This window comes from Pyrus communis, chromosome 3 (assembly GCF_041283825.1).
Source record: "Pyrus communis isolate YQ-2024b chromosome 3, ASM4128382v1, whole genome shotgun sequence".
NCBI classification, from domain to species: domain Eukaryota; kingdom Viridiplantae; phylum Streptophyta; class Magnoliopsida; order Rosales; family Rosaceae; genus Pyrus; species Pyrus communis.
Genome location: NC_142567.1, coordinates 10,549,646 through 10,571,902, shown reverse-complemented (window position 1 = coordinate 10,571,902; position 22,257 = coordinate 10,549,646). Strand labels below are relative to the sequence as shown.

At 34.4% G+C, this 22,257-nt stretch overlaps 1 protein-coding gene and 1 long non-coding RNA gene across 2 annotated transcripts; both read right to left on the bottom strand.

Moving 5' to 3' along the window:
• Positions 1–4,668: 4,668 nt before the first annotated feature.
• LOC137716490 (uncharacterized) lies at positions 4,669–10,849 on the bottom strand. The gene is made up of 11 exons (XM_088690994.1): positions 10,710–10,849; positions 10,059–10,679; positions 9,467–9,588; positions 9,270–9,332; positions 9,026–9,115; positions 8,657–8,825; positions 8,029–8,218; positions 6,744–7,588; positions 5,667–6,281; positions 5,524–5,589; positions 4,669–5,068 (listed from the first exon to the last, which is right to left on the bottom strand). The coding sequence occupies exons 2-11, from the start codon at positions 10,641–10,643 to the stop codon at positions 4,961–4,963; spliced, it is 2,853 nt and encodes a 950-aa protein (XP_088547120.1). The 5' UTR covers positions 10,644–10,679; positions 10,710–10,849; the 3' UTR covers positions 4,669–4,960.
• A 7,352-nt stretch (positions 10,850–18,201) lies between these two features.
• LOC148697925 (uncharacterized) lies at positions 18,202–19,293 on the bottom strand. Its single transcript, XR_015960714.1, has 2 exons — positions 18,677–19,293; positions 18,202–18,390 (listed from the first exon to the last, which is right to left on the bottom strand). It is a non-coding gene; the product is annotated as an uncharacterized LOC148697925 (long non-coding RNA).
• Positions 19,294–22,257: the final 2,964 nt, after the last annotated feature.

Below are 22,257 nucleotides of genomic sequence, written 5' to 3'. Positions count from 1 at the left end.
TGGGTGTCGGCCAACACGTGACCATTCCGATGTCCCACGGACATTGAGATCGGGGTGTGTCATCTAATACCACATGTAAGCCAACTATAATATGCACACTAAAAGTACTAACCTTGAGAAGCCATTGAATCCAAGCATAAGAATGAATCACGAACACATCAACAAGCAAAGATCTTCTGCTCTCTCTACACGCCTTATGCACTCCTATATGGGGTAGGTTTTCTGCTATAATATTGTGTATAAGAGTGGGGAGCTAAGCTTTATATTCATAGGTGAGTATATTAGGTTTCTTGCCCATAAAGAATTCCCTAATACATATCTTTAGCACCTGCAGAATCCATGACCTAACATGAAAGATATTCCCAATCATTATAGGTTTACTTCACCACCAAGTAATTAGCGATAATCAAATATTTCTTCCTATCTTGTAATCTTAATCAAATAGTTGTGCTAAATAGATGTAAGCCCAATAAAAGTCTTATACCTAAGTCTCCTAATTCTATAGTTCCAATGTTGTTAATTCAAATTGAAGATGTCACTGGTTGTCAACACAATGTTGTTTATCCAAATTGAAAATGTGTTGACGAGAAGGTTAGGATAATTAATATTTTCTCCGGATTGTGAGAAGGGTTTTGCGTAGAGCGAGGATTTTCGCATTGAGAGTTTTGAGTTGTTTGTAAAGTTGAAAAGGTTCCTCTTGTTGCACATTGTCTTGTATTTAAAGCAATAAAATAGTTGAATTTGCTTGATAAGAAGATAACAAAGCTCCTCTTGATAATGCCATATATTTTCAAGTTGAACTATTGAAAGACCACGTGATAGTGCCTAGGTCATGTTTCTTATTACATTCAGAAGACTTCATTTCCATGTTGTTTGTCCAAAATGCATCCATGCAATCATAAAGCAAATTGCAGTCAATTGCAATGTCACTCTAAAATGCAATTACAATTAATTGCATATTGCAATCAATATCCCACGTTTTTCTTTCTATTTGATCTCTGACCAGCCAGTGGCTCTGATCAAACGACCAATCTTTGCATGGTAATCCGTTCTGGCCAAATAATTAGAATATCCTTGGATAAGGAGAATGATCATTGCCAATCTCTGCAATCCAATTCTAAAATTTTATCTTGTTCTTGTTGTGTAGGGTGCAAAAAATCTGCAAATACAATCCTTAACGGATAATGCATGGCGTGCATGGTCTCTATATGAGATTCAAATCAATCCAATAACTCGGTTGACTCCAAATCAATCCAATTAATCAGCATGGTGTCCGACAGGGCTGGGCAAAGCCCAATGCAAGCAGGGCGACCATTCGGGCCAAAAAAAATAAAAGGGTACTTTTATATGAGTTTATGTTATATTCATATAAATAGTAAGTTTGATCAATTTTCAAGGTTCTTTAGTAGTGGTGGTATTTGTTGCATTTATTATTTATGAGTTTGCATGTTTAATCACTCGTAATGTCTTTAATTTTTTTATTTTTTAAATTATTTGATAAACGTGAGCAATTTTTTTATTTTTTTTATTTTTTTTACGAGTACTAAATTGTTTCCCAATTATTTTTAGTCATATATATATATATATATGGGGATAGGATCAAGGGACAAATATTTTTACAAATATTTTCACATTCTTTTTAAGCCTTTTGATTACATTACATCCAATGGTTCTTATTTATTCATTAAATGACATGGATGCTTATGTGGATTTTAACTAATATATATTTGTGTAACAAAACAGCCCCCTTTATTATTATTATTATTAATTAAATGGAATTCCGAATCAAAGAAACCCTAAACAATGCCGTCGAGCAGCAACAACAGTACACCCAAGCCAATCTTGATATCAATAATATTAAAAAAATAATTAAATCAAATCATTTAGGTGCAAATAAATCTAGTTCTACAAATTATGGACTTGCGAAACCAAAATCTAGTTCTACAAATTTGACTATGTAGAATTCAAAGGTGAAAATATGAACCTGCAAAATGGGATTATCGCATTTTCAATTTGCTGAGTCCAGAGAGAATACTCCATTTGCACAGAAGTGATGTGATGAACAGCATAAACCCTACTACTCCATTCCAGTGTATCTTATTATTCTTCGTACCAGCTTTTCAAGCTAGTACGCAATGTATCTTATTTTATGTAACAAGGACTGCATACAACTAGGGTTTCTTCCTTTTTTAATTTTAGTTTTAATTTTCCAGATTTTATGTTTTTCTTTTTTCAGTTTTATTTTATCTTTAATATTAGTTAAAATCCATATAAACATCCATGTCATTTAATGAATAAATAAGAACCATTGGATGTCATGTAATCATAAGGCTTAAAAAAAGTGTAAAAGTATTTGTAAAAATATTTGTCACTTGATCCTATCACATATGTATATATATAAACTTAAAAGAAATTTGCAAATGAACAGTCTTCCCTTTTTCAATAAAATTAGTATATAAGCAATGCATCTTTTCTAAAATAATTTAAATTTAAACTTTCTTTCTTCATCTTATTAGTGATTCAACACCAAAAAATTTTCACGAATCATCAAATTAACATCCAAACTCAAAACCTTGTCATCTTGATTTTTGCAGCCGTGTTGCCGCCAAAAGGCATTAGTGTTTTGTTTTCGAATTAGACTTTGATTTTAGAAATTGAAAACTGAAAATGAACGAGGAATTGATTTAGCTGATCAATCAAGAGAGAAGATGGAGTGCATTGCTCTTCTTGGATTCGATTAATCAGCAAATAAAAATGAGCAAGATGACCGTTGCAAACCCACACATGCCTACAATATGACTCAACTCGCATGCGCGTGTCATTTATATAGTCTATGAGCTAGTTCTAATATTAGCCATTCATTACAAACAATAACATAAGAACAGATAAACTCATAAATTCAACATTTAAACAAAACATAATATGCACAAATGCTTATATCTTTTGTACAATTCTAGAGTTTTGAATCTTAGAAGGTATTCATCTCTCAATCTATAGCTCTCCAATTTATTTTATTTTTATTTTTAATTTTGGCATCATTTATATATTCAGTTGTTCTCTCTAGATTGCATAGGTTTTCTCCCCTTCGGCTGTTATCCTTTTTCAGTCCATATATATTATTTTCTAATCTTGATATTTTATCATTGTTAATAAAATTAATTAATTTGTAAAAAAAAAAAGTGTATTAATCAATCTACAAAAGGCATCATTTGAAATTTCGCACCGGGCATTTGAAAACTCAGGATTGGCGTTGCTCTTCGAGATAATTACTACAATAATTAAGATTAGTAGTAATATCCAGAAAAAATATTAATTCATCCAGCTACCTCAATTAAATGGGTTGATGGTGCAAAATCGGGCACAAAGATTGATTTCCCTGCAATGTCACTTTCAAGCCCAAACAAAGCCACAAGGTTTCAAACTTCTCAAGCATGCTTACACTTTCTTTGTATGAAACTTTTTGTATGCTTTTAGAGATAAGTTGTGTCTCCTTTTCCAATGTTATATCTTGAAAATTGTCATACTTCACTACTAATGTAGTCCTTTGTAGCCATATAATTTTTATGAAGGATAACTATTAAGTAGTAACCTCTTTACATTTATAATAATAATATGGTTAGGTCCTAACATTATAACTACACAAGGGTTTTACTATAATACTATTTGAGAGTGTTTTCACTATTGAGAGCTTATTTTTACATACATTTTTTAGTCTCACAGTATCTTTTTATTTGTTATCATTAGATTGAATAAATTTAACAGAAACAACATACTCTGGTGCATAAGAGGGGAAAAGTCATTTATCATTTCCCTTTCCATATTTCGTTTCCACAAAAATCATGTCCATGATTGATCACACTTTATTTCGTCCAAGGTCTTCATAACTACTCTTGGAAGGAAAAAAAGATAAAAGCTTTTTATGACAACTAGAAGAGCTTCTGATTATGTTTAAAACTTGATCTTTAATGAAAATTTAGATATGTTTCTCATATAAAGCACATCTAGTTAAACACTTTTGAGTATAAATGCTTCCTACTAAAGTAGTTCAAACGGACATTAGGTATTGTGGCTAAGGAGCATATTACTTTGTGTTTTCAAGCTGGGCATAGCCTATGTACATAAATGTTCTCACGGTTGCTAAATAGAGAACAACTTACATGAAACTGGTTCACTGTCACTAAAGCGTCTGACTTGAATAAAACAATAACATGTGTAAGATTTCCAACATATGCAATAATTTTAGTGGATTAGGTTGCCATGTGGCGGTGAAAGGTTACATGTAAGTTGCTTTCCGCTAAATGAGCAAGAACTGCATGATCACTTACCCTTAAATTTGATATCAAATGCTAAAATTAATTCATTAGAATTACATATATTTATTCTCTCTGTTAAAGGTATATAACTAACCATAAATTTTTTATCACGTGATGACTGAGAGAAACTGAAATGACTTAATCCTATAAAAAAGAGAGAAAGGAATTATATTACCTTTCGAAGTTTTGTTTCTAATCTAATTGAAGGACAGAAGACTGAGGGAAGTGGACAAAGAATTACGATGCGTGATCCTTTTATTGACCTAATATCCAGGATATCGCATATTGTAGCTGTCTTGTAGAGGTGAGACCAGCATAAGATTGAGTGAGACCAAAATACAGAGAGTCAAGTCACTTCCACACAAAATATTCCCCACACCACTTGAAAGAAATGTCCAAAATCACTTCCACACAAGATATTCCCCACACCACTTGAAAGAAATGTCCAAAAGCTGTTGGATTTATTGGCCTAATATTGACTTATATGGCTTTGGACAATGGATATTGTTATATTGGTAAGTGTAAATTATGCTTTACATTGGCTTGTGAGACTTTGTTACTTGTGTATGTTACAAGGACGTCGATATTATAGTCTGTACATATGATGTGTGATCTGTACATATCATGTGTTGAGTTATGCCGTTCTTTCACGATGCCAAAGCAGTCCAGTAACTTGCTGTGCATAAGCTTGTCGGAGTGGCGATGATTCGGGACCATATCCAATGCCCGCCTTCTATCCGGCGCATTTCTGCCAACTGCGATGAAATATCAAATTCAGAAATACCTTTACTAATTTTTGTATATTATCTGGAAGAAATGCAGATGTCAGTGCAGGCTGAAAAGTAAGTTGAATAACGGGGGTAAAGACCGTCCTATTAATTCTATAGGAAGAAATTACAAACATCTTCGAGACATCGGATGCTTGATGACATGGAACGCTGGACGGGCAAGAAACAGTAGACAAAGATTGGATGGATGAGTCGGTAGTTTACATCGGTAGAATCTAGGACTTAGATATGGCCTTTTCCTTGGAGCTAAAATGATGAAATGAATTTCTGGGAAGACTTTTTTATATAACTCACTATAGAATATATTCATATGGTTGAGCTGAAAATTGATGCTATCTGTATGATTCCTATAGTGTACTGTCATTTTGATCTTCTATTAGGAAAATGATTAACATAGGTAAATTATGATAGCAATTTCTTACTCTGCCATCTCGTAGCTCAAAGATTACTGAATCTTGAGCAAAGGGAATTGGTCGTATTGGCGCCACCTGCATTGTATAAAACCAATGGTCCTTAATAGCTTCGCTGAGTAACATATTAAAGAATAGTGCATTTTGTTACTAACCTCAGGGTTACAGTCACTGCTTAGGTCATTATCTCTTTCATAATCCGTCTTTGAACTAGCTGCAAAATCTATGTCAGTACAGAAATATTCTTTCTTGTCATTTCCTTCCTCTTGTCTATGATCTTCAACAATCAACTTTCCCAAAAACGGAAAACCACAGTTTTTCCACCTCCACGTCATTTCTTCCATGTACCTCAGGTAAACATTTCCATTGGAGCCAATAAGAAACAGTTGATTACCTTCAAAGGATGGACCGGGAGAACCAACCAATGTCACAACACTATGTGGATTTCCGTGTTCCACCCAATTCCATCCTTCGAATGTATTCCAATGATATTCAACTAGTCCTCCGTCTACTGAAAGCATGAAAAGTGATCCTGTTAGTGAAAGCGATGATGGTCTCATAGCAGTTCCAGGCAGTCTTGATAGAGTCAAATGCTGAGATTGGTAATGCTCATGCCACAAATCAGTCACTTTATTATACTGATATAGCCGACCATTCCTTCCAACAACAAACACTATGTTTTCCCTGAAATGTTCCTGATCTACTATAGAGGCAACCTTCGTATTTGGAGGGTTTCGGCAATCTTTCCATTTGAATTTCCTCAGGGCAACCTACAGAAGAATATAAGTTGTCAATCCATCACCAACCGTAGATATATCATTGTTTGTGGAAATTATAGATAAATGAAAAGGTTTATTTCCCTTTGTATCTCATCCTTTTTTCTTTTCAAAGTTTACAGATTGTTAAAATATATTCCAGCATACTCTTACCTCTGCTGTATTATCTTTAGCATAACTGAGAAAGAACAAGTAAAACTTTTGTTTACACTTATAAAACATGGTTTTGTTCAGATCTATGAAGATGACAATGGTGACATAAATGTAATGTATGACGATCCTGCATTATGGCAACGATCATGCTTTAGTTTCATGGTGCGGTAATCTAACATCACCTTAAAAGAATCCTCTAGATATTTTATGTCAATAGGTGTGTGTTCATCTTTTTCGAATTTAAGGTTATTTAAACTTCAGAGAATTTGACATTTATTTTTTTTGTTCCTTTTTAAACTTTACCGTGAACTGGAGTAATCTGCCTGTTCTGCTCACAAAGAAGAGGGCGTCTTCTGCAGTAACTTTCATAGTTCTACCAGGAATTCCATCCCATGGAGGGCCTCCGATTACCTGCCTTCCTTTCCTCAGTGCAGTACAGTTTATCCATGCTAGATCATTGCTGCTTCTTTCCCTAATAAGCAAACTCCCATATGTGTCAACTACATACAAGCTTCCGTTGTAGTTCCCTACTGCACCCTTGATAGCTGTTGAGTGCTCATGCCTGAGCCATATCCATACACTTTCAGTATAAAGATATTCGAAAGTAAAACCGCCATCTGTTATGAGGAAAAATGATCTGCCTCCATGCATCGCTCTCAGATGGAAATTTGTGTTAATCCAGTTGTATGGGAAATTATTATCTTCCGAAAATTTTATTGTTCCGCTACCTGATGCCCCTGGAGTTAAGTAATGTTGCTGTGCTTGGCTTCCTTTCCTCCTTCTTGTCATTGTTCTTCCAATTCCTAAAGCATTAGGCTCATCTTTTATGCCCATGACACAATTTGTGGGTCCACGCTGTTCTGAGCAGTACTCTGCATTCCAGCCTTCTGTCTCCGGCGTATCTAATATTGACCACACATATTTGACTGTTGCTTTTCTACGGAGCATTACTTGATGAGATGGACCAGAGTTTTCACCACCTAAGCCTGATAGATGCAGTTCTGCAAGTCTTCCATCATCCAATGGGAACAGAATCCTACCAACATGAATTTGTAGTCCAGCAATACCTCTGGCAACTTTTGCATGAAGAGGATGCATATGGCTTACCCATGCTTCCGAAATTTGGTTCTCTTGAGCTTGAGCAATACCTGTAGTAACAAGGAAAACTCCTAGATCTAAGATATACATTCAGAATGTTTTTTTCATAAGTTTCTGTGGAACTTATTTGAACTTTTAGTCTCCTTGCAACCTCTGATGGAAGTTCTACAGTACAGATAAGTGCACCCGGTTTGCTAATACCTATTTCCAGGATTAGGTTGACCGGCTTCGTGTTGAAACTGGTTTATATTCCAGGAAGGATTTTGAATTTTCAAGTTCCTCCTAACTGTGATCCTAAGTGAAGTACAACTAATTGAAGCAATCTTTTGTTAAGTGGAAACGATACAATATGAATGTGCTGTTATCACATTGGTATCCTCTTGAATACCTCAGGTGGGAAGAAGATTGAAATTTTGAGAAACTCTTCAAGTTGTATGGTTTAGAAGATGAGAATAATTGATTTTTTCAATAATTCCTCCTATAAACTCACCTGATTGTTTTGATATTTGATATTCGAAAATTGATCCAGTAGATGTGGTGAAAAACAACGAGAATAATCTTTCATTTGTGTCATCTTGCAGCACTGGTGTGATTGATGTCAGCTGCTGATCCTTTGGACTTCCATAAACTACCCATTTCCATTTCCTCTGGTGTAGTCGTCTCTCGACCAGTTTACCATCCTGCTTATATGCGAAATGTTGTAAGAGTTTTGTTTCAAAATTGGAAAGAAATTTGAGACACAAATTCCAGGTTTATCCAGGTTTTGGGTTGAGGACTTGCAAAAGCTTTGCAAAACAATTATCTGTCTTCTCTAAATGGAGGATAACTTCTAGCCCACGTTTGAACGTTTTGAGCATTCAGTTAACAGGAAAAAGAAAGAATACAATGAACAGAGGTTCCTCGGGTTTTCAAGATTCAAAATTCTGCAAATTCATCCCGAGGTTCGATACACAATTTAATAGCTATGATAAGACTTGTACTTAAAGTATCATGTGTTGTTCCTTGATTACTATTAGGGTATTCCATCATAGCAAAGATGCTTAATTGTTTTTTCTTCCCTTCTACACCTGTCAAAAAATTTCACTTCAATGTCAAATAAATATGGCAACACTGCGTACCTTTGTTAGAAGAAGGAGGGATATAGAATGATCTCCAGTCACACCATGTAAAGTATTCCCCGTTAACGGTATTAGAGAAGCATTATAATTAGTTGTCCCTTCTCTCCATATATGCTTCTTCCATGATGGTTTTGAGCTCCTATCATATTCATAAAGATCACCTGCAGAACTGCATTTTACAGTTACATGTTATGAAGTGTTTGATAATCTCTAAATTGAGGATAAAGCATCCTTTCTTTTGAGTAACCGTGAAAGAATCCTAAATGCTGGATTTTGAGGATTTGTCGAGTTTAATTGATTTGTATGATGCTCTGAGTAGGCAAAGATACGTGTGCACGTGCAAATGAAAGCGGGACCAAGAGGAATCACCTTATGGTATAAATTACATCTGTTCTAATACTAGCAGCATCGGCAATTGAGGCAACATTCGCGCCAGGGGGTTGTCCATGATCTATCCATCTGTTTTACGTTTACAACACAAACGTCCAAGTGAAGTTAGAGTCTCCCCATCGTTATCTACAGTATAAATAGAGACTGAAATTCAAACTTACAACTTAGCATTTCAACTTAGCATATGCTGTGATGCTATCACTTGTGAGTTTGTGGTTTTTACCTTGGAGGCTCAATTTCGCTAAGTTCTAACAGTGTCCCTTTTTTTGTGCAGAAATAGACTCTCCTGGCAGCAATGCAGCAAAATCAACGAGTTGTTAGGAGATATTCAACTTTCTAAATTCTTTCAGTGAAGGGATTCACATAAGCTTTTTTTTAGTATGTAAATTTCACTCCATTAAAAGTGAAATTTATACTCACTCTCCATCATATGAAACGAGACCAGATTTAATTAGGATCACAGAACTTTGATCTCCTTCGTTTTGACTGAGAGTAGGTGTGAATTCTACCCAAAGAGGGTGTGAGCTCTCGCTGATTTGCATCTGAAAGTGGGAAATAAAACATTTGATGATATATGATAGATCAGCAAAAATACAAAAGTAACAAGAATACATTTGCAGTAAATTTAAGTCTATTTTAATTGAAAGTTTATATCTTTCTGGTAATGACTGCTACAACTTGATGTGTAGATAAAGGGAAAGGTGACTTAGAACCGTCATGATGAATTTGACATGTGTATATACGTGCAGCGAAGGAGGTTGTGAAGCGGGGACGCCAAGGTGGTGGTGTCTCAAACCCATTTCGCGTACCCATATTCTTTAACTTTCTCAAGTTACGTTACATAATTGGTTTGGGACACCACCACCTTACTGTTCCCATATCATATAACTTTTTCTCACATGATGCGTTTTTAAACGATGTAATTTTGGACATAAGCACAATATCAGTAGAAGAACATGTTATAAAGCTTAAAAATTGATTTCAAGTTTTCGTAAGACAGAGCAAATGGTACCTGAAACAGATTGCCTGATTCAGAAAGAGCAAGAATGGTGTGATTGACAATAAAAAGAGAGATAGCATGAGCAGGTGATAAAGGCAAATCATGGGGTGCAATCACCCACTGGACCCCATTCCAAAATCTCTCATAGATTGACCCACTTTCCCCAGTCACCCAGATTGACATTTCTGACATTCTTGTCAATGAAATCCTCTTTCTCTGAGGCAAGACATCAAGCAACTTATGATCACAATTCTCCTTGTCCTTCTTTTCTGATCTCTCCTCCTCCTTTTTTCCTGGAACATCATCCGAATCTGGACTCTGTTCCTGTCTGCTGTTGTTTGATGATGTTCCTGCTCCCTCGATTGAACCCACAACAGTACAGTTGTCGTCGAGACAGGAGACTAAATCATAGGGCAATTCAACTTCAACCCATGTTTTGGTTTGCTCCTTAAACTCCCAGAATCTGTCTGTTTTCTGCTCAAATTGTCTGCTGCTCTGTGCAAGAAAGTGGTGGTGCTGCTGCTGGCACCATGAAGAAGCAGAACCATCAGCCACCAAAAATCGAGTCACTAGGACCCAGATGAAAAATAGGGACATGTTTGGTGGCCCTGACACAGAACCTTTTAAAAGGGTGTAGAGAGAGAGAGAGAGAGAGAGAGAGAGAGAGAGAGAGAGAGAGAGGTTTTGATGGCTTGAATCTTTTGTGGTGGATTTTCATATCAGATGGACCATATCTGATAGTTTAAAAGCTGCCCAGAGGACTAACTGCCAGTTCTGGAAACATGACTGTTCTTTTCCATGGCTTCCATACTCACAGGGCATTAGAGAGAGAGAGAGAGAGAGAGAGAGAGAGAGAGAGAGACAGAGAGGGAGGGGAAGGTTGAGCTTGTGAAGGTCCACATGTAGGGCAGGAAGGTGGGTAGTTAATAGGAAATGGAGAATCTTGCATCAAATTTCAAGCACACCATTATTAATTACAATTTAATAAGCAGGTGAGATATTACCTAGATAAAAGTAGTTTAATAATCAATACTACGAGCAAACTAAACTCTTGAACGAAATTTCGTTTGCTAAATGACGTGACAACGTTAATAAATATCGTATCTCCTAATGTAATTTTGAACTTTCTTTTTTAGGATAGTAACTCTTAATATGTTTGGTACGGGCCATTATTTTTTCTTTAGACCAGGTTGAAATTCCCAATAAGATTTTTATTGAGGACATTTATATGCACTCTATCCTCACCGCTTTGTATGTATTTCTCTCATTAATAAATATCGTACCTATTTCTCAAAAAAAAAATTAAGTGACAGCTTTTGGTTGATTTAAGTTTGAGTTTACTAAAGGGGAATTGTTATTAGCACTTCAAAAATCTTATTTTACACTCCTCACAAGTGTATTTTTCTTTCTAATTATGGAAAGTTTGGAGTGCCAAATGAGATTTTTAGAGCACTAATAACAATTCTCTACTTAAAATGCTACTTATTATAGACATGTAACATTTTTTAATTTGAAAAGATAGACACGTAATGTATTGACATGCATGCTTATTGATTGTTCCGTGAACAAATTAATGACAAACATGGTTGTTCTAGCGTTTTTATAAAGGTATTGATGTTCATGCATAGAGACGTGCAGCAACAAAATGAGAGTGTAAAAATCACGTACACCTACGCTTCCATAGTTGCAAATAGGTAATGGCTTTTAAGTTTTTTCTTACCTTATTAAGAAGACATTTTGCTAGTGTTTTATTCCCTTATATAAAAGGACAAATTGTCTAAGTACTCCATATGTTCTAAATTTTAATATAAGTGAAAAAACATGAAAATTTATATTATTTCTTTGACTTATATTATAATATGTGAAGTACATTTAAATACTCAGTACTTAAATAAATCACTGGTATAAAATAGGGTTGCGGACAAGGCTGGTTTTACTTTACTTTTCCAAAGTTAAAGCTTTAAGGAAAGTACGATCAAAAGTCGCACCAATTCCATCACAACCCAGTATCTCTACGTAACTTCCTGCTGATGAATACCCAATAAAAAAAATATACATTCCGTCTTTTCCAGATAAAAATAAAACAACATAAAATAAAATAAAATCATTCCATCTTTCCAGCCGTCTGATCATTCCTTCATTCCATTTGCACAAGTTTTTAGATATTTTTTTTAACAGGTTTTTAGATATTTTTAAGGACTCATTTGAAAATTATTTTATGGAATGATTTTATTTTTACGTTTAAAAGAATTTACATGATATATCAGAACAATCATTTTTAAGATTTAACGATTCCTAAAAGTGAATAAAGAGCTGAATTAAGACAAATATAGATTAAAGGAAAAATTACACATATAGTACACTTTTAATACTTAATTTTATATTGAGACAACACATTTTAAACATTTCAAAGAGAGACAAAAATTAATATATGTGAAAAATGACAATATGGGCTTTTTTTTACTCTGGAATTTAACTGACAAAAATACCCTTCAATAATGTAGACGTTAACATTACAATCATTACTAACATTTCAAACCTAAACCCAAAAGCCAACGCCCAACAAAATAAAAAAGAGAATGAAACTAAGAACTATCCAGACACTTGTTTTAGATTCCAAAAGTTGTTGTCCGAATTTCCGAACAAGATCCACAAGGAATGGTTAGTAAATATTTCTCTTTATAAAAGCAAATAAGCTTGGTCCAAGGTTCTCAAACACCTGAGAAGCCATTAAATGCATCCAAATCAAGGTTTCTTTTTAGTTCCCAGTTCTACAAATAAAGTCCATGTATGTAATGGTACCAAACCGTAACTCAACCTGAAAGCTCTATTGGTATTATATGCACATGAGAATCAATCATCTGAATACTTGGAATTTCTGAGATATGGTGATTCTTTATTGATTTGTGAGTGACGCCTTGGTGGCCACCTCTCTATTACTTACTTCTCTCTCTTTCTCTCTTTACTTGGCCTATTGGCATCTAGCAATTCGTAATGTTGTTAGTTGTTGGATGTTGATTGTAATATTTTTTTTTTTATAAATCTTTTCACTCATTAGGCTTAAAAGTTGACCCCACCCCAGTTTTGGACCGTGGGTTTGAAATTGGGCATAGTAGACTAGTAGTTACTTAGAATGAAATGGTCATGCAATCTCTAAGCAGCCTGCCTATGACTGCACACTTAGTTTGTGAGGATAGTTGGAGCAATCAACTACAATAATAGAGAACTAATTGCAAGTATATGTTTTTAGAAATTGGTTATACTAATAAGTATACAAAAATTGATACCGCAACTATTTGAAACTACTTTTACAAAAAAAGGAAAAAAAAAAAAAGGTCAAAGACGAGTTGAACTAATTCTACAAAGATGATCGAGGATTGATTGAATAGATTACACAAAAATCTTAAGGATTAATTGAATTGATTATGCAAAAATGGTCGAAGATGGATTGAACTGATTTTGCAACAATTGTCGAAGACGGGTTAAACTGATTCTACAAAAATGTTCGAGGACAGGTTGGGCTGATTTTGCAAAAATGGTCGATGATAGGTTGAACTGATTCTGCAAAAATGGTTGATGATGGGTTAAACTGATTTTACAAAAATGGTCAAGAATAGTTGAATTGATTTTGTAAAAATGGTCTAGAATGGGTTAAGCTGATTCTGCAAAATGGTTAAGGACAAGTTCAATTGATTTTGCAAAAATAGTCGAAGACGGGTTGAACTGATTCTACAAAAATGATCGAGTACGGGTTGAATTGATTTTGCAAAAATGGTCGATGACTGATTAAATTGATTCTGCAAAAATGATCAAAGACGAGTTGAACGGATTATGTGAAAATGATCAATGACGAGTTGAACTGTTTCTGCAAAAATAGTCGATGACGGGTTGAACTGATTCTAGTAATAAAAGATATAAACTGATTCTACATATAGTTTCAAAACTAATTCTGTAGAAATAGTCGATGATAGATTGAGGTTATGGCACATATAGTTTTGTTAGAGTTGTGAGGGCTTGGTTCTAATTAACAGCCCTAAAGATTTACAGGAACATTGTTTCCATGTTTTTAGGATGGACTTTAGTTGTAGTTGTAGTTGTTGTTTGTTTGTTTTTTTTTTTTTTTTTTTTATTTATTTATTTGTCTCTCTTTGTTATGTTTAAAAACTAGTGAAGTTCCTTAAAATATAGACAAAGTTTTTGTCTTTATATATAAAGTTCCCTTTTGTTTTCTTATTTTGCTTATTCAAGGATATAAAAGTGATGAGGTTTTTTGAGCTAACAAATAAAATGAATTAGTCATAATAAATTAGTATTAAATTCATAAGTTATGATAATCCAACTTAAAATCTTTAATATTGAAGTGGAATAAAATATTAATAAATAGTAGTATTTGGTACTAAGCAACATTTTAGTTTTGTTTATTAAGTTGGAGGAGTCACTTGAATCTTGGCTGTTTGGAGAGGTGCTGAAGTCGAATCTCAAAACTAAAATATGTATGTGTGTGTGTGTGTACACATTACATAAAATATATGAGTCTAGCCGATCGCAAGATTCCATTGGTGGCTGGCCCAAGAATCTGAATCTAAAATATCAGCTGCATTCATGGATCTTATTAATGCGTTTTTTTTTAAGAATTAACAAACTTTGAGTTCAACTTGTTACCTAGTGTCTCCTCAAAACACTTCGTAATCGATTCACAAAATTTATGCTTATAGTTAAAATCGTTAATAATAAATTATTATATACAAATTAATTTTGCAAAAAATTAACACAATATAAAATCGTTTAGTCATCAAATTCTAAAAAATCATACGGTCAAAATCGGTAGTAGTATTATGAACCGTCTATTTATTTGTTACAATGAAATTAACTAAATTATTTTAGTTTTAATTAATTTTTTACAGAGATAAACTTTGTAACATGGTTTATATGAATGTTTCTGCTTATGAACACAAAATGTTTTATATAAACGGTTCCGATTATAAGTATAAAATGTCGAGAGTTAGCATTTTTTAACCAAGTATTCCCAGGATACTGTACATTGTGATCCCATATGGTTTTGAGCAAATAGAAAACAGAATAATCCCATTTTGTTTGTCTATTTTCTCTGTTCAATAACACATACAACTCTCGTCCTATCCTATGAATAATCTCATCAACCAGAATTAGATAAGCAAATCTTTATTCATTTTTTTCCTTTAATCGCCACCCATCAAATGTTGTGTAATCAACTTTCATGATTAATTGTATAAAAATGTCTATTAATAAGATGTTTTATTAAACATCATAAGATAGTACATAATATACAAAAATTTTCTAAACTCAAATGTGATTATCATGAACTTAAGTTGAATTTTGGCTTTTTGTCTAAAATGGTTCGTGAGATTGACACAACTTTTCACTTTGGTCCCTAAGAATGAAATCCAATAGAAGTATTTATGAGTTTGTCTATCGTAAATCATTGTGATCCTTTCATGAAAATCTATCAATATCCTTGTTAAGTAGAGTGGTTGGTTTGACAAAAATACTCTTGAAAGGTGGTTACGTGGCCGTTCATGTGACAATTTAAAATAGAAGATATTGACAAATTTTTCACAAAAGAACCAAAAGGATCTACAGTGGACAATCTCAGAGACCACCTCACCTGATTCTCATTGTCAGGGATCAAAGTAAGTAGTTACACCAATCTTAGAGACTATTTTAGATACAAAACCGTCGAATTTTTAATAAAGAACATGTTGCATGATTACCATAACGGGATATAAATAAACTTAAAAGATGCACTACTATCTACACTCTTAACTATAAAATACAAAATATTCTTGTTAAGGCCTGAAATAACAGTATGAGCTGAGGAAGGCCGATATGAGAATCGTGAACTTTGGCCCAATGGACATCCTTCAAGCCAATGGGCTTTCAGCCCACAAAAAGGTTTGTTATGATCGATTCCTTATGAAGAAAGGGCTCGAGAGAGATTGGTTAGAAGGCTTGAGTCCTACATGAGTTGAAACTGCCAAGAGATTAAGCCGTAGATAAATATGAATTATTCCAAGGGTCAGAATGCCTGCTTAATTGGATAGAGACGAATGAGTCTCATAATGAGATCAAATTCAGAATCGTAATTGGAGTAAAAAGGTCGAGACTAGTTGGAGATGAAGTTTTAGCCACTAAAGGATAAGGAGATATTCAAGGAGATGCCGAGCAGGTACAAGAAGGTTATGCAACGGAAGAAGCCTCTTCAACTCAACAAACAATCAAGACGCTCTACATGAAAACCTTCACTCTATGCGAAATCCTTCTTACATTTCCTGATAAAAACATAACTATCCTAACCCTCTTATCAACACATATTCAATTCTTACAAGTGAACAATACTGTGTTGAAAACAGGTGAAACCTTCATTTCGAACAAGTAAACAACACTAGAACCGTAGAGCCAAGTGATTTAGAAGCACCTTCAATTCGGACCAGTGAACAACACTGCAACTAGTTGGTTAGTTATCTATCCAAGTCATGGTGGACGAAGAATTCTCTATTCTTTCATCTCAAGAGGTCATCTCATTAGCTTCGGCGAAGTGACGTTTTCCCCAGTTACTCCTTGTTAGACACAACGAAAGTCGAACCAATTATTGAACTTTGCATTGATCTAGTAACCTTGTCTTCAGGTTCTAGATCCCAAGGCTGGGAAGTGTTCCTTCCTTAGCCATGATCACTTCAGTGCAAAAGTGTAGCATATTCGACACCACCACCACCTCCATTCTACTCACCCAACCGAGCTCGGTTGTGAGTTGGCACGCCTACATTCATAAGAAAGACGTAATTATCTCATAGTTATTCGGCATGCGCGTCACGTACGTTTTGGAATTTATAGAGTCGACACTGCCAACAAGCAATGAGAGATCAAACTAAATGATATACACTAATAAAGTGGACGTTAGTAACAAATTTCTTTCACAATTAATTATTCTACTCATTTTATGAAATTATTATCACTAAAGAAAAAAGAAGGTACAAAATTGTCATCCTAAAGAAAAAAGGAATGCAATTATTATATAACAAAAGGATTAATACAGCCCATTGTACCTATAACACGTGCTATGAACAAATAAAGAACAACTTACACGGAACAAATTTATTTCATTGTTATAATAATGTTCCAGTTTAATAGTATAATGTTGTTTATTATTTTTCTCTATATAATATTGTATTGTTAGAGTGAACTTCCAAGTGACAATTAATTTGTTTCATGTATTACACTATAACTATAACGATAACCAATTTATAAACTAAAACGCGATGAGACATTGAGACTGCCTTTTCTTTCTTTTCAAATTAGAAAGAAAGAGATTCAAAGTCAAATCGTTTTTTTCTTTCTGTTCTCTCAAATCATCTGTCTTCATGTGAGTGTTATTCTTCTTCTTTTTGTTGTCAAAGTCCTGTGAATTTTATTTTATTTACTGAAAAAAAGTATTAAACAAACAAAATATCACATCCCACTAGTTGCGTCTCCTTGTCACGCAGAGTAATGAGTCAATTCCAGTGACCTCATTCGAAAGAATTTGTGGAAACATCTGCCACCTGATAATAACCTTTCCAAAATTCAACTGATTCATTCTACAGAAAACGCGGATATATGTATTTAAAATAATCAATATTTGATAATCGGATGATTTATTAAATACATATAAGTATTATAGTTAGAAACATTTTTCCTCATTATTATAAATTATCGTGTATACTCCTTATACGCTTAATTATCTGTCATGTGTCAATTCATTATCACATTAAATGTTACTTTTTCAATTTATAAAGAAAAAAAAAAAACCAAAATTATGGTTGTGAGCAAAATGCTCCCATTATAGTCAAACCCCATCATTCCATAATTAACCGAATAACATCATTTCCAAAACTCATTACTCTTAGGCATGTTTAATAATTTTTTTTTTGGTCAAACTATAGATTTAAATTAGATGTTATATTAGAAAGTCGACAGGGCTCGAATCCACACCGTGGTGTAATAGCAACACTCATCTCCACTAGGGCTGAATTCGGTTCGAAATGGTTTGGTTCGATTTTTTTCGGTTCGGTTTCAGTCCGGTTTGGTTTTTTCCATTATTATTATTTTATTTTATTTTTAGATCTGGATATTGGTAAACTAACCCAAAAAAGGACCGATTAAACTAGCCCAGAAGATCCAACAAACAATAAAGGCCCAAGCCATAAAATACAACAAAAGAAAACCTAGGCTTCTATTGCAGTATCCGCCGCCGAGCATCCCTACTAGCACAAACCCTCGCCACCAACCAACCGACGCCTTTCCGATTGTAACATCCAACCACGAGCACCTGTTCGAACACAACCAAACAGACAAGAACCAAGGGTTTAATAAAGAGTAAAGATCCAAAAACCAAAGATCTTTACCACATAGGGCTCCACAAACACAAATCCAAGAACAACATCAACCAATTTTTCTTCAAAAATTCACGAAGTCAACAAATAAATTCACAAAGCATAGTCAACAAACTAAAGAAATAAAAACTATTAATCAATAAATAAATAAACTACCATTTTCAGCACTCAAAGAATTAAACAAGAAAAAGAAGAAAAAAAAGGAAGAAATTGAATACTTACTGTTAAAGAAATCCGGAGGAACAAAGATGGATGTCTGGTGCGACCCCCATATGAATCCCAGAGTATAAAACTATTTGGCGTGTATTTGAAAAGTAGAGATCAAAAGTTTATGGAGAAAGCAAGGAATATTAGAAGGGAGTGAAGAAGTTGTTGTTGTTGTGGGTGAGAGTCCACAGATAGAGTCTATTAGACGAGAGCAGAGAGACAAGAGGCGTAAGATTTTGAGAGGGAAAAAATGGGGATTGTCAAATAAATTCATCATAAACCCTACGCCTCTTGTGGTAATCCTTTGAAAAGGTAAGATCCATGTTACAACCATGGATTTGGCAGGTTGGAGAGAGGAAGAGAGGAAGGAGAGTTGGAGAAAGGAAGAGAGGAAGGAGAGTTGAAGAGAGGAAAAGAGGAAGGAGGGAGACACAGACTGAGTAAGCAGAGAGGACGAAAGCAGTGGATGGGAAAGATAGTGTTTGAGAATGAAAATGAGTGACGGCTAGGGTTTGTAAACTTTAAAAATTTTATATAGCATTAAAGATTAGAATACCTATAAATAATATACTGGTATAATTATAGCAACACAAAGCCTACAGTCAAGTTGGCTTGAAGGAACTATCCCCAACCTGGATGGAAGGGGCGAATCCTCACGCCAGCAAGTTTTGAGTATTATATTTGATTTTCATATTTCGGTTCGGTTCGATCCGGTCCGGTTTTCAGACCTCAAAAATCAAAACCGAACCAACCAAATTCAGTTCGGTTCGGTTCAACAAATTCGGTTCCTTTTTTTTTTTTTGCCTCAATTCGGTTTGGTTGTCGATTTTTTTTTGGTTTTCGGTTTTTTCAACCCACCCCTAATCTCCACCATTGTGAAAGAGGGTCACTTGCTTTTCGTTTTAATTTTTAATTTTCACATTTGTGTTTCGGATATGAATGGAGAAAAAAAGAGGGGTGAAGAATGATGATGTGAGAGGGAAAAAAATAAAGATGAATGAATCATTTTAAAAATCTCTCACAATCCGTTTTTCACTTTTCTATATTCCTCATTTCTTCCATTTCTTCCATGTATCTTCCTTATCTCTTACACGGAAGTAAAATGAAAAAGTCCTTAACTATGAAAAAGAGGGATGAAGAATGATGATGTGGTTAATGGTTCAACTATGAAATTAAAAAAAGTATACAATGACGTGTGTATCTACGCAATAGTCACTTCGAAGTGAATTTTTCCTAGATGCATCTATTCAATTAAATTTTGTACCTATTCGGAGAATACAATATCCTCAATAACAAAATGTTTGTTATGCTTAATATATTTAGTTTAATCTAGGAAGCTTTATATATAGAGACAAAAACTTTTCCTATATTTTAAGAAACTCCGCTAGTTTTTAAACATATCAAAGGGAGACAAAAACAAAAAAACAACTAAAGTCCATCCTATAAACATGGAAACAATATTTTAAAACACCATCCAAACCTGTAAAGCTTTAGGGCTATTAATTAGAACCAAGCCCTCACAACTCTAACAAAACTATATGTGCCATAACCTCAATCTACCATCAATTATTTCTGCAGAATCAGTTTTGAAACTATATGTAGAATCAGTTTGTATCCTTTATTACTAGAATCACTTCAACCCGTCCTCGACTATTTTTGCAGAAACAGTTCAACCCGTTATCGACCATTTTTGTAGAATCAATTCAACTTGTCTTCGATCATTTTTGTAGAATTAATTCAATCATCGACCATTTTTGCAAAATCTATTCAACCCGTACTCGACCATTTTTGTAGAATCAAGTTCAACCTGTTTTCGACCCTTTTTACAAAACCAGTCCAACCCGTCCTTGATCATTTTAAATCGTCCTTGACTATTTTTGCAGAATTAATTGAACTCATCCTCAACCATTTTGCAGAATCAACTCAACTCGCTTTAGACCATGTTTGCAGAATTAATTCAACCCGTTCTCGACCATCTTTGCAGAATCAATTCAACCCGTCATTGACCATTTTTGCAAAATCAGTTCAATCAGTCATCGACCATTTTTGCAGAATCAGTTTAACCTATCCTCTACCATTTTAGCAAAATCAGCCTAACCTGTCCTCGAACATACCCATCTTCGACCATTATTGCAGAATCAGTTCAACCCGTCTTCGACCATTTTTGCAAAATCAGTTCAATTAATCCTTGAATATTTTTGTGTAATCCGTTCAATCAATCCTCGATCATCTTTGTAGAATTAGTTCAACTCGTCTTTGACCATTTTGTAGAATGAGTTCAACCCGTTTCAACAAAAATACATATATGCATCAGCCTAACCGTCTTTGACTTTTTTTTTTTTTTTTTGTAAAATTAGTTTCAAATAGTTGCAGTATCAATTTTTGTATACTTATTAGTATAACCAATTTTTAAATACATATACTTGCATTTAGTTCTCTATTATTGTTGTTGATAGCTCCAACTATCCTCACAAACTAAGTGTGCAATCATTCTAAGTAACTACCAGTCTACTATGCCCAATTTCAAACCCACGGTCCAAAACTGGGGTGGGGTGAACTTTGAAGCCAAATGAGTGAAAAGATTTATAAAAAATATTACAATCAACTTCCAACAACTAACAACGTTAAGAATTGCTAGATGCCAATGGGCCAAGTAAAGAGAGAAAGAGAGAGAAGTAAGTAATAGAGAGGTGGCCACAAAGGCGTCACTCACAAATCAATAAAAAATCACCAAATCTTAGAAATTCCAAGTATTCAGATGATTGATTTTCATGTGCATATAATACCAATAAAGCTTTTACGTTGAGTTACACTTTGGTGTCATTACATCCATGGACTTTATTTATAGAACTGGGAACTAAAAAGAAACCTTGATTTGGATGCATTTAATGGCTTCTCAGGTGTTTGAGAAGCTTGGACCAAGCTTATTTGCTTTTATAAAGAGAAATATTACCACCCATTCCCTGTGGATCTTGTTCGGAAATTTGGACAACAACTTTTGGAATCTAAAACAAGTGTCTAGATAGTTCTTAGTCTCATTCTCTTTTTTATTTTGTTGAGTGTTGGGTTTTGGGTTTAGGGTTGAAATGTAGGTAATGATTGTAATATTAACGTCTACATTATTGAAGGTTATTTTTGTAAGTTAAATTCCAGAGTAAAAAAAAAAAAAAAAAGGCCCATGTTGTAACATCCCGTCCCGAAACTAACGAGACGTACATTTAAAATGACAATTTTACCCTAATTTGTTTGTATACGTTAAGTGTTGTGTAGTGTGGTGTTGTAGGACCACACACACACTCACACCTCACCCTCACTTTCCCGGGATTCCCTCCCTCATTCCCTCACTCTTTGTCTCTCTGTCTCTGTCTCAGTCTCTCTCTCTCTCTCTCTCTCCCCGAGTTTCCTCTTCTTCTTCTTCCTCTACACACGGCCACACACACAAACCAACTCAAACCTTCACCAAACAAGAAACCAAGACCACCATCGTGTTCGTGGAGCTGAGAGGAGTTCAAGGGTGCCATTTCCAGGTAAGAACTTTGACGTTTTCACGTCGATATCGCTTTGGCCGATTTGAACACTGTTCATGCACAATTAAT

What these genes read in the sequence shown, in the direction of transcription:
- LOC137716490 (XM_088690994.1), bottom strand. Translation starts at nt 10,643, where the DNA reads ATGTCCCTATTTTTCATCTGGGTCCTAGTGACTCGATTTTTGGTGGCT. An exon ending in CTCGTTTCATATGATGGAGA is followed by an intron (nt 9,333 to 9,466) that starts GTGAGTATAAAT and finishes CATTGCTGCCAG; the next exon opens with GAGAGTCTATTTCTGCACAA. An exon ending in TTGAGCTACGAGATGGCAGA is followed by an intron (nt 5,069 to 5,523) that starts GTAAGAAATTGC and finishes ATTTCATCGCAG; the next exon opens with TTGGCAGAAATGCGCCGGAT.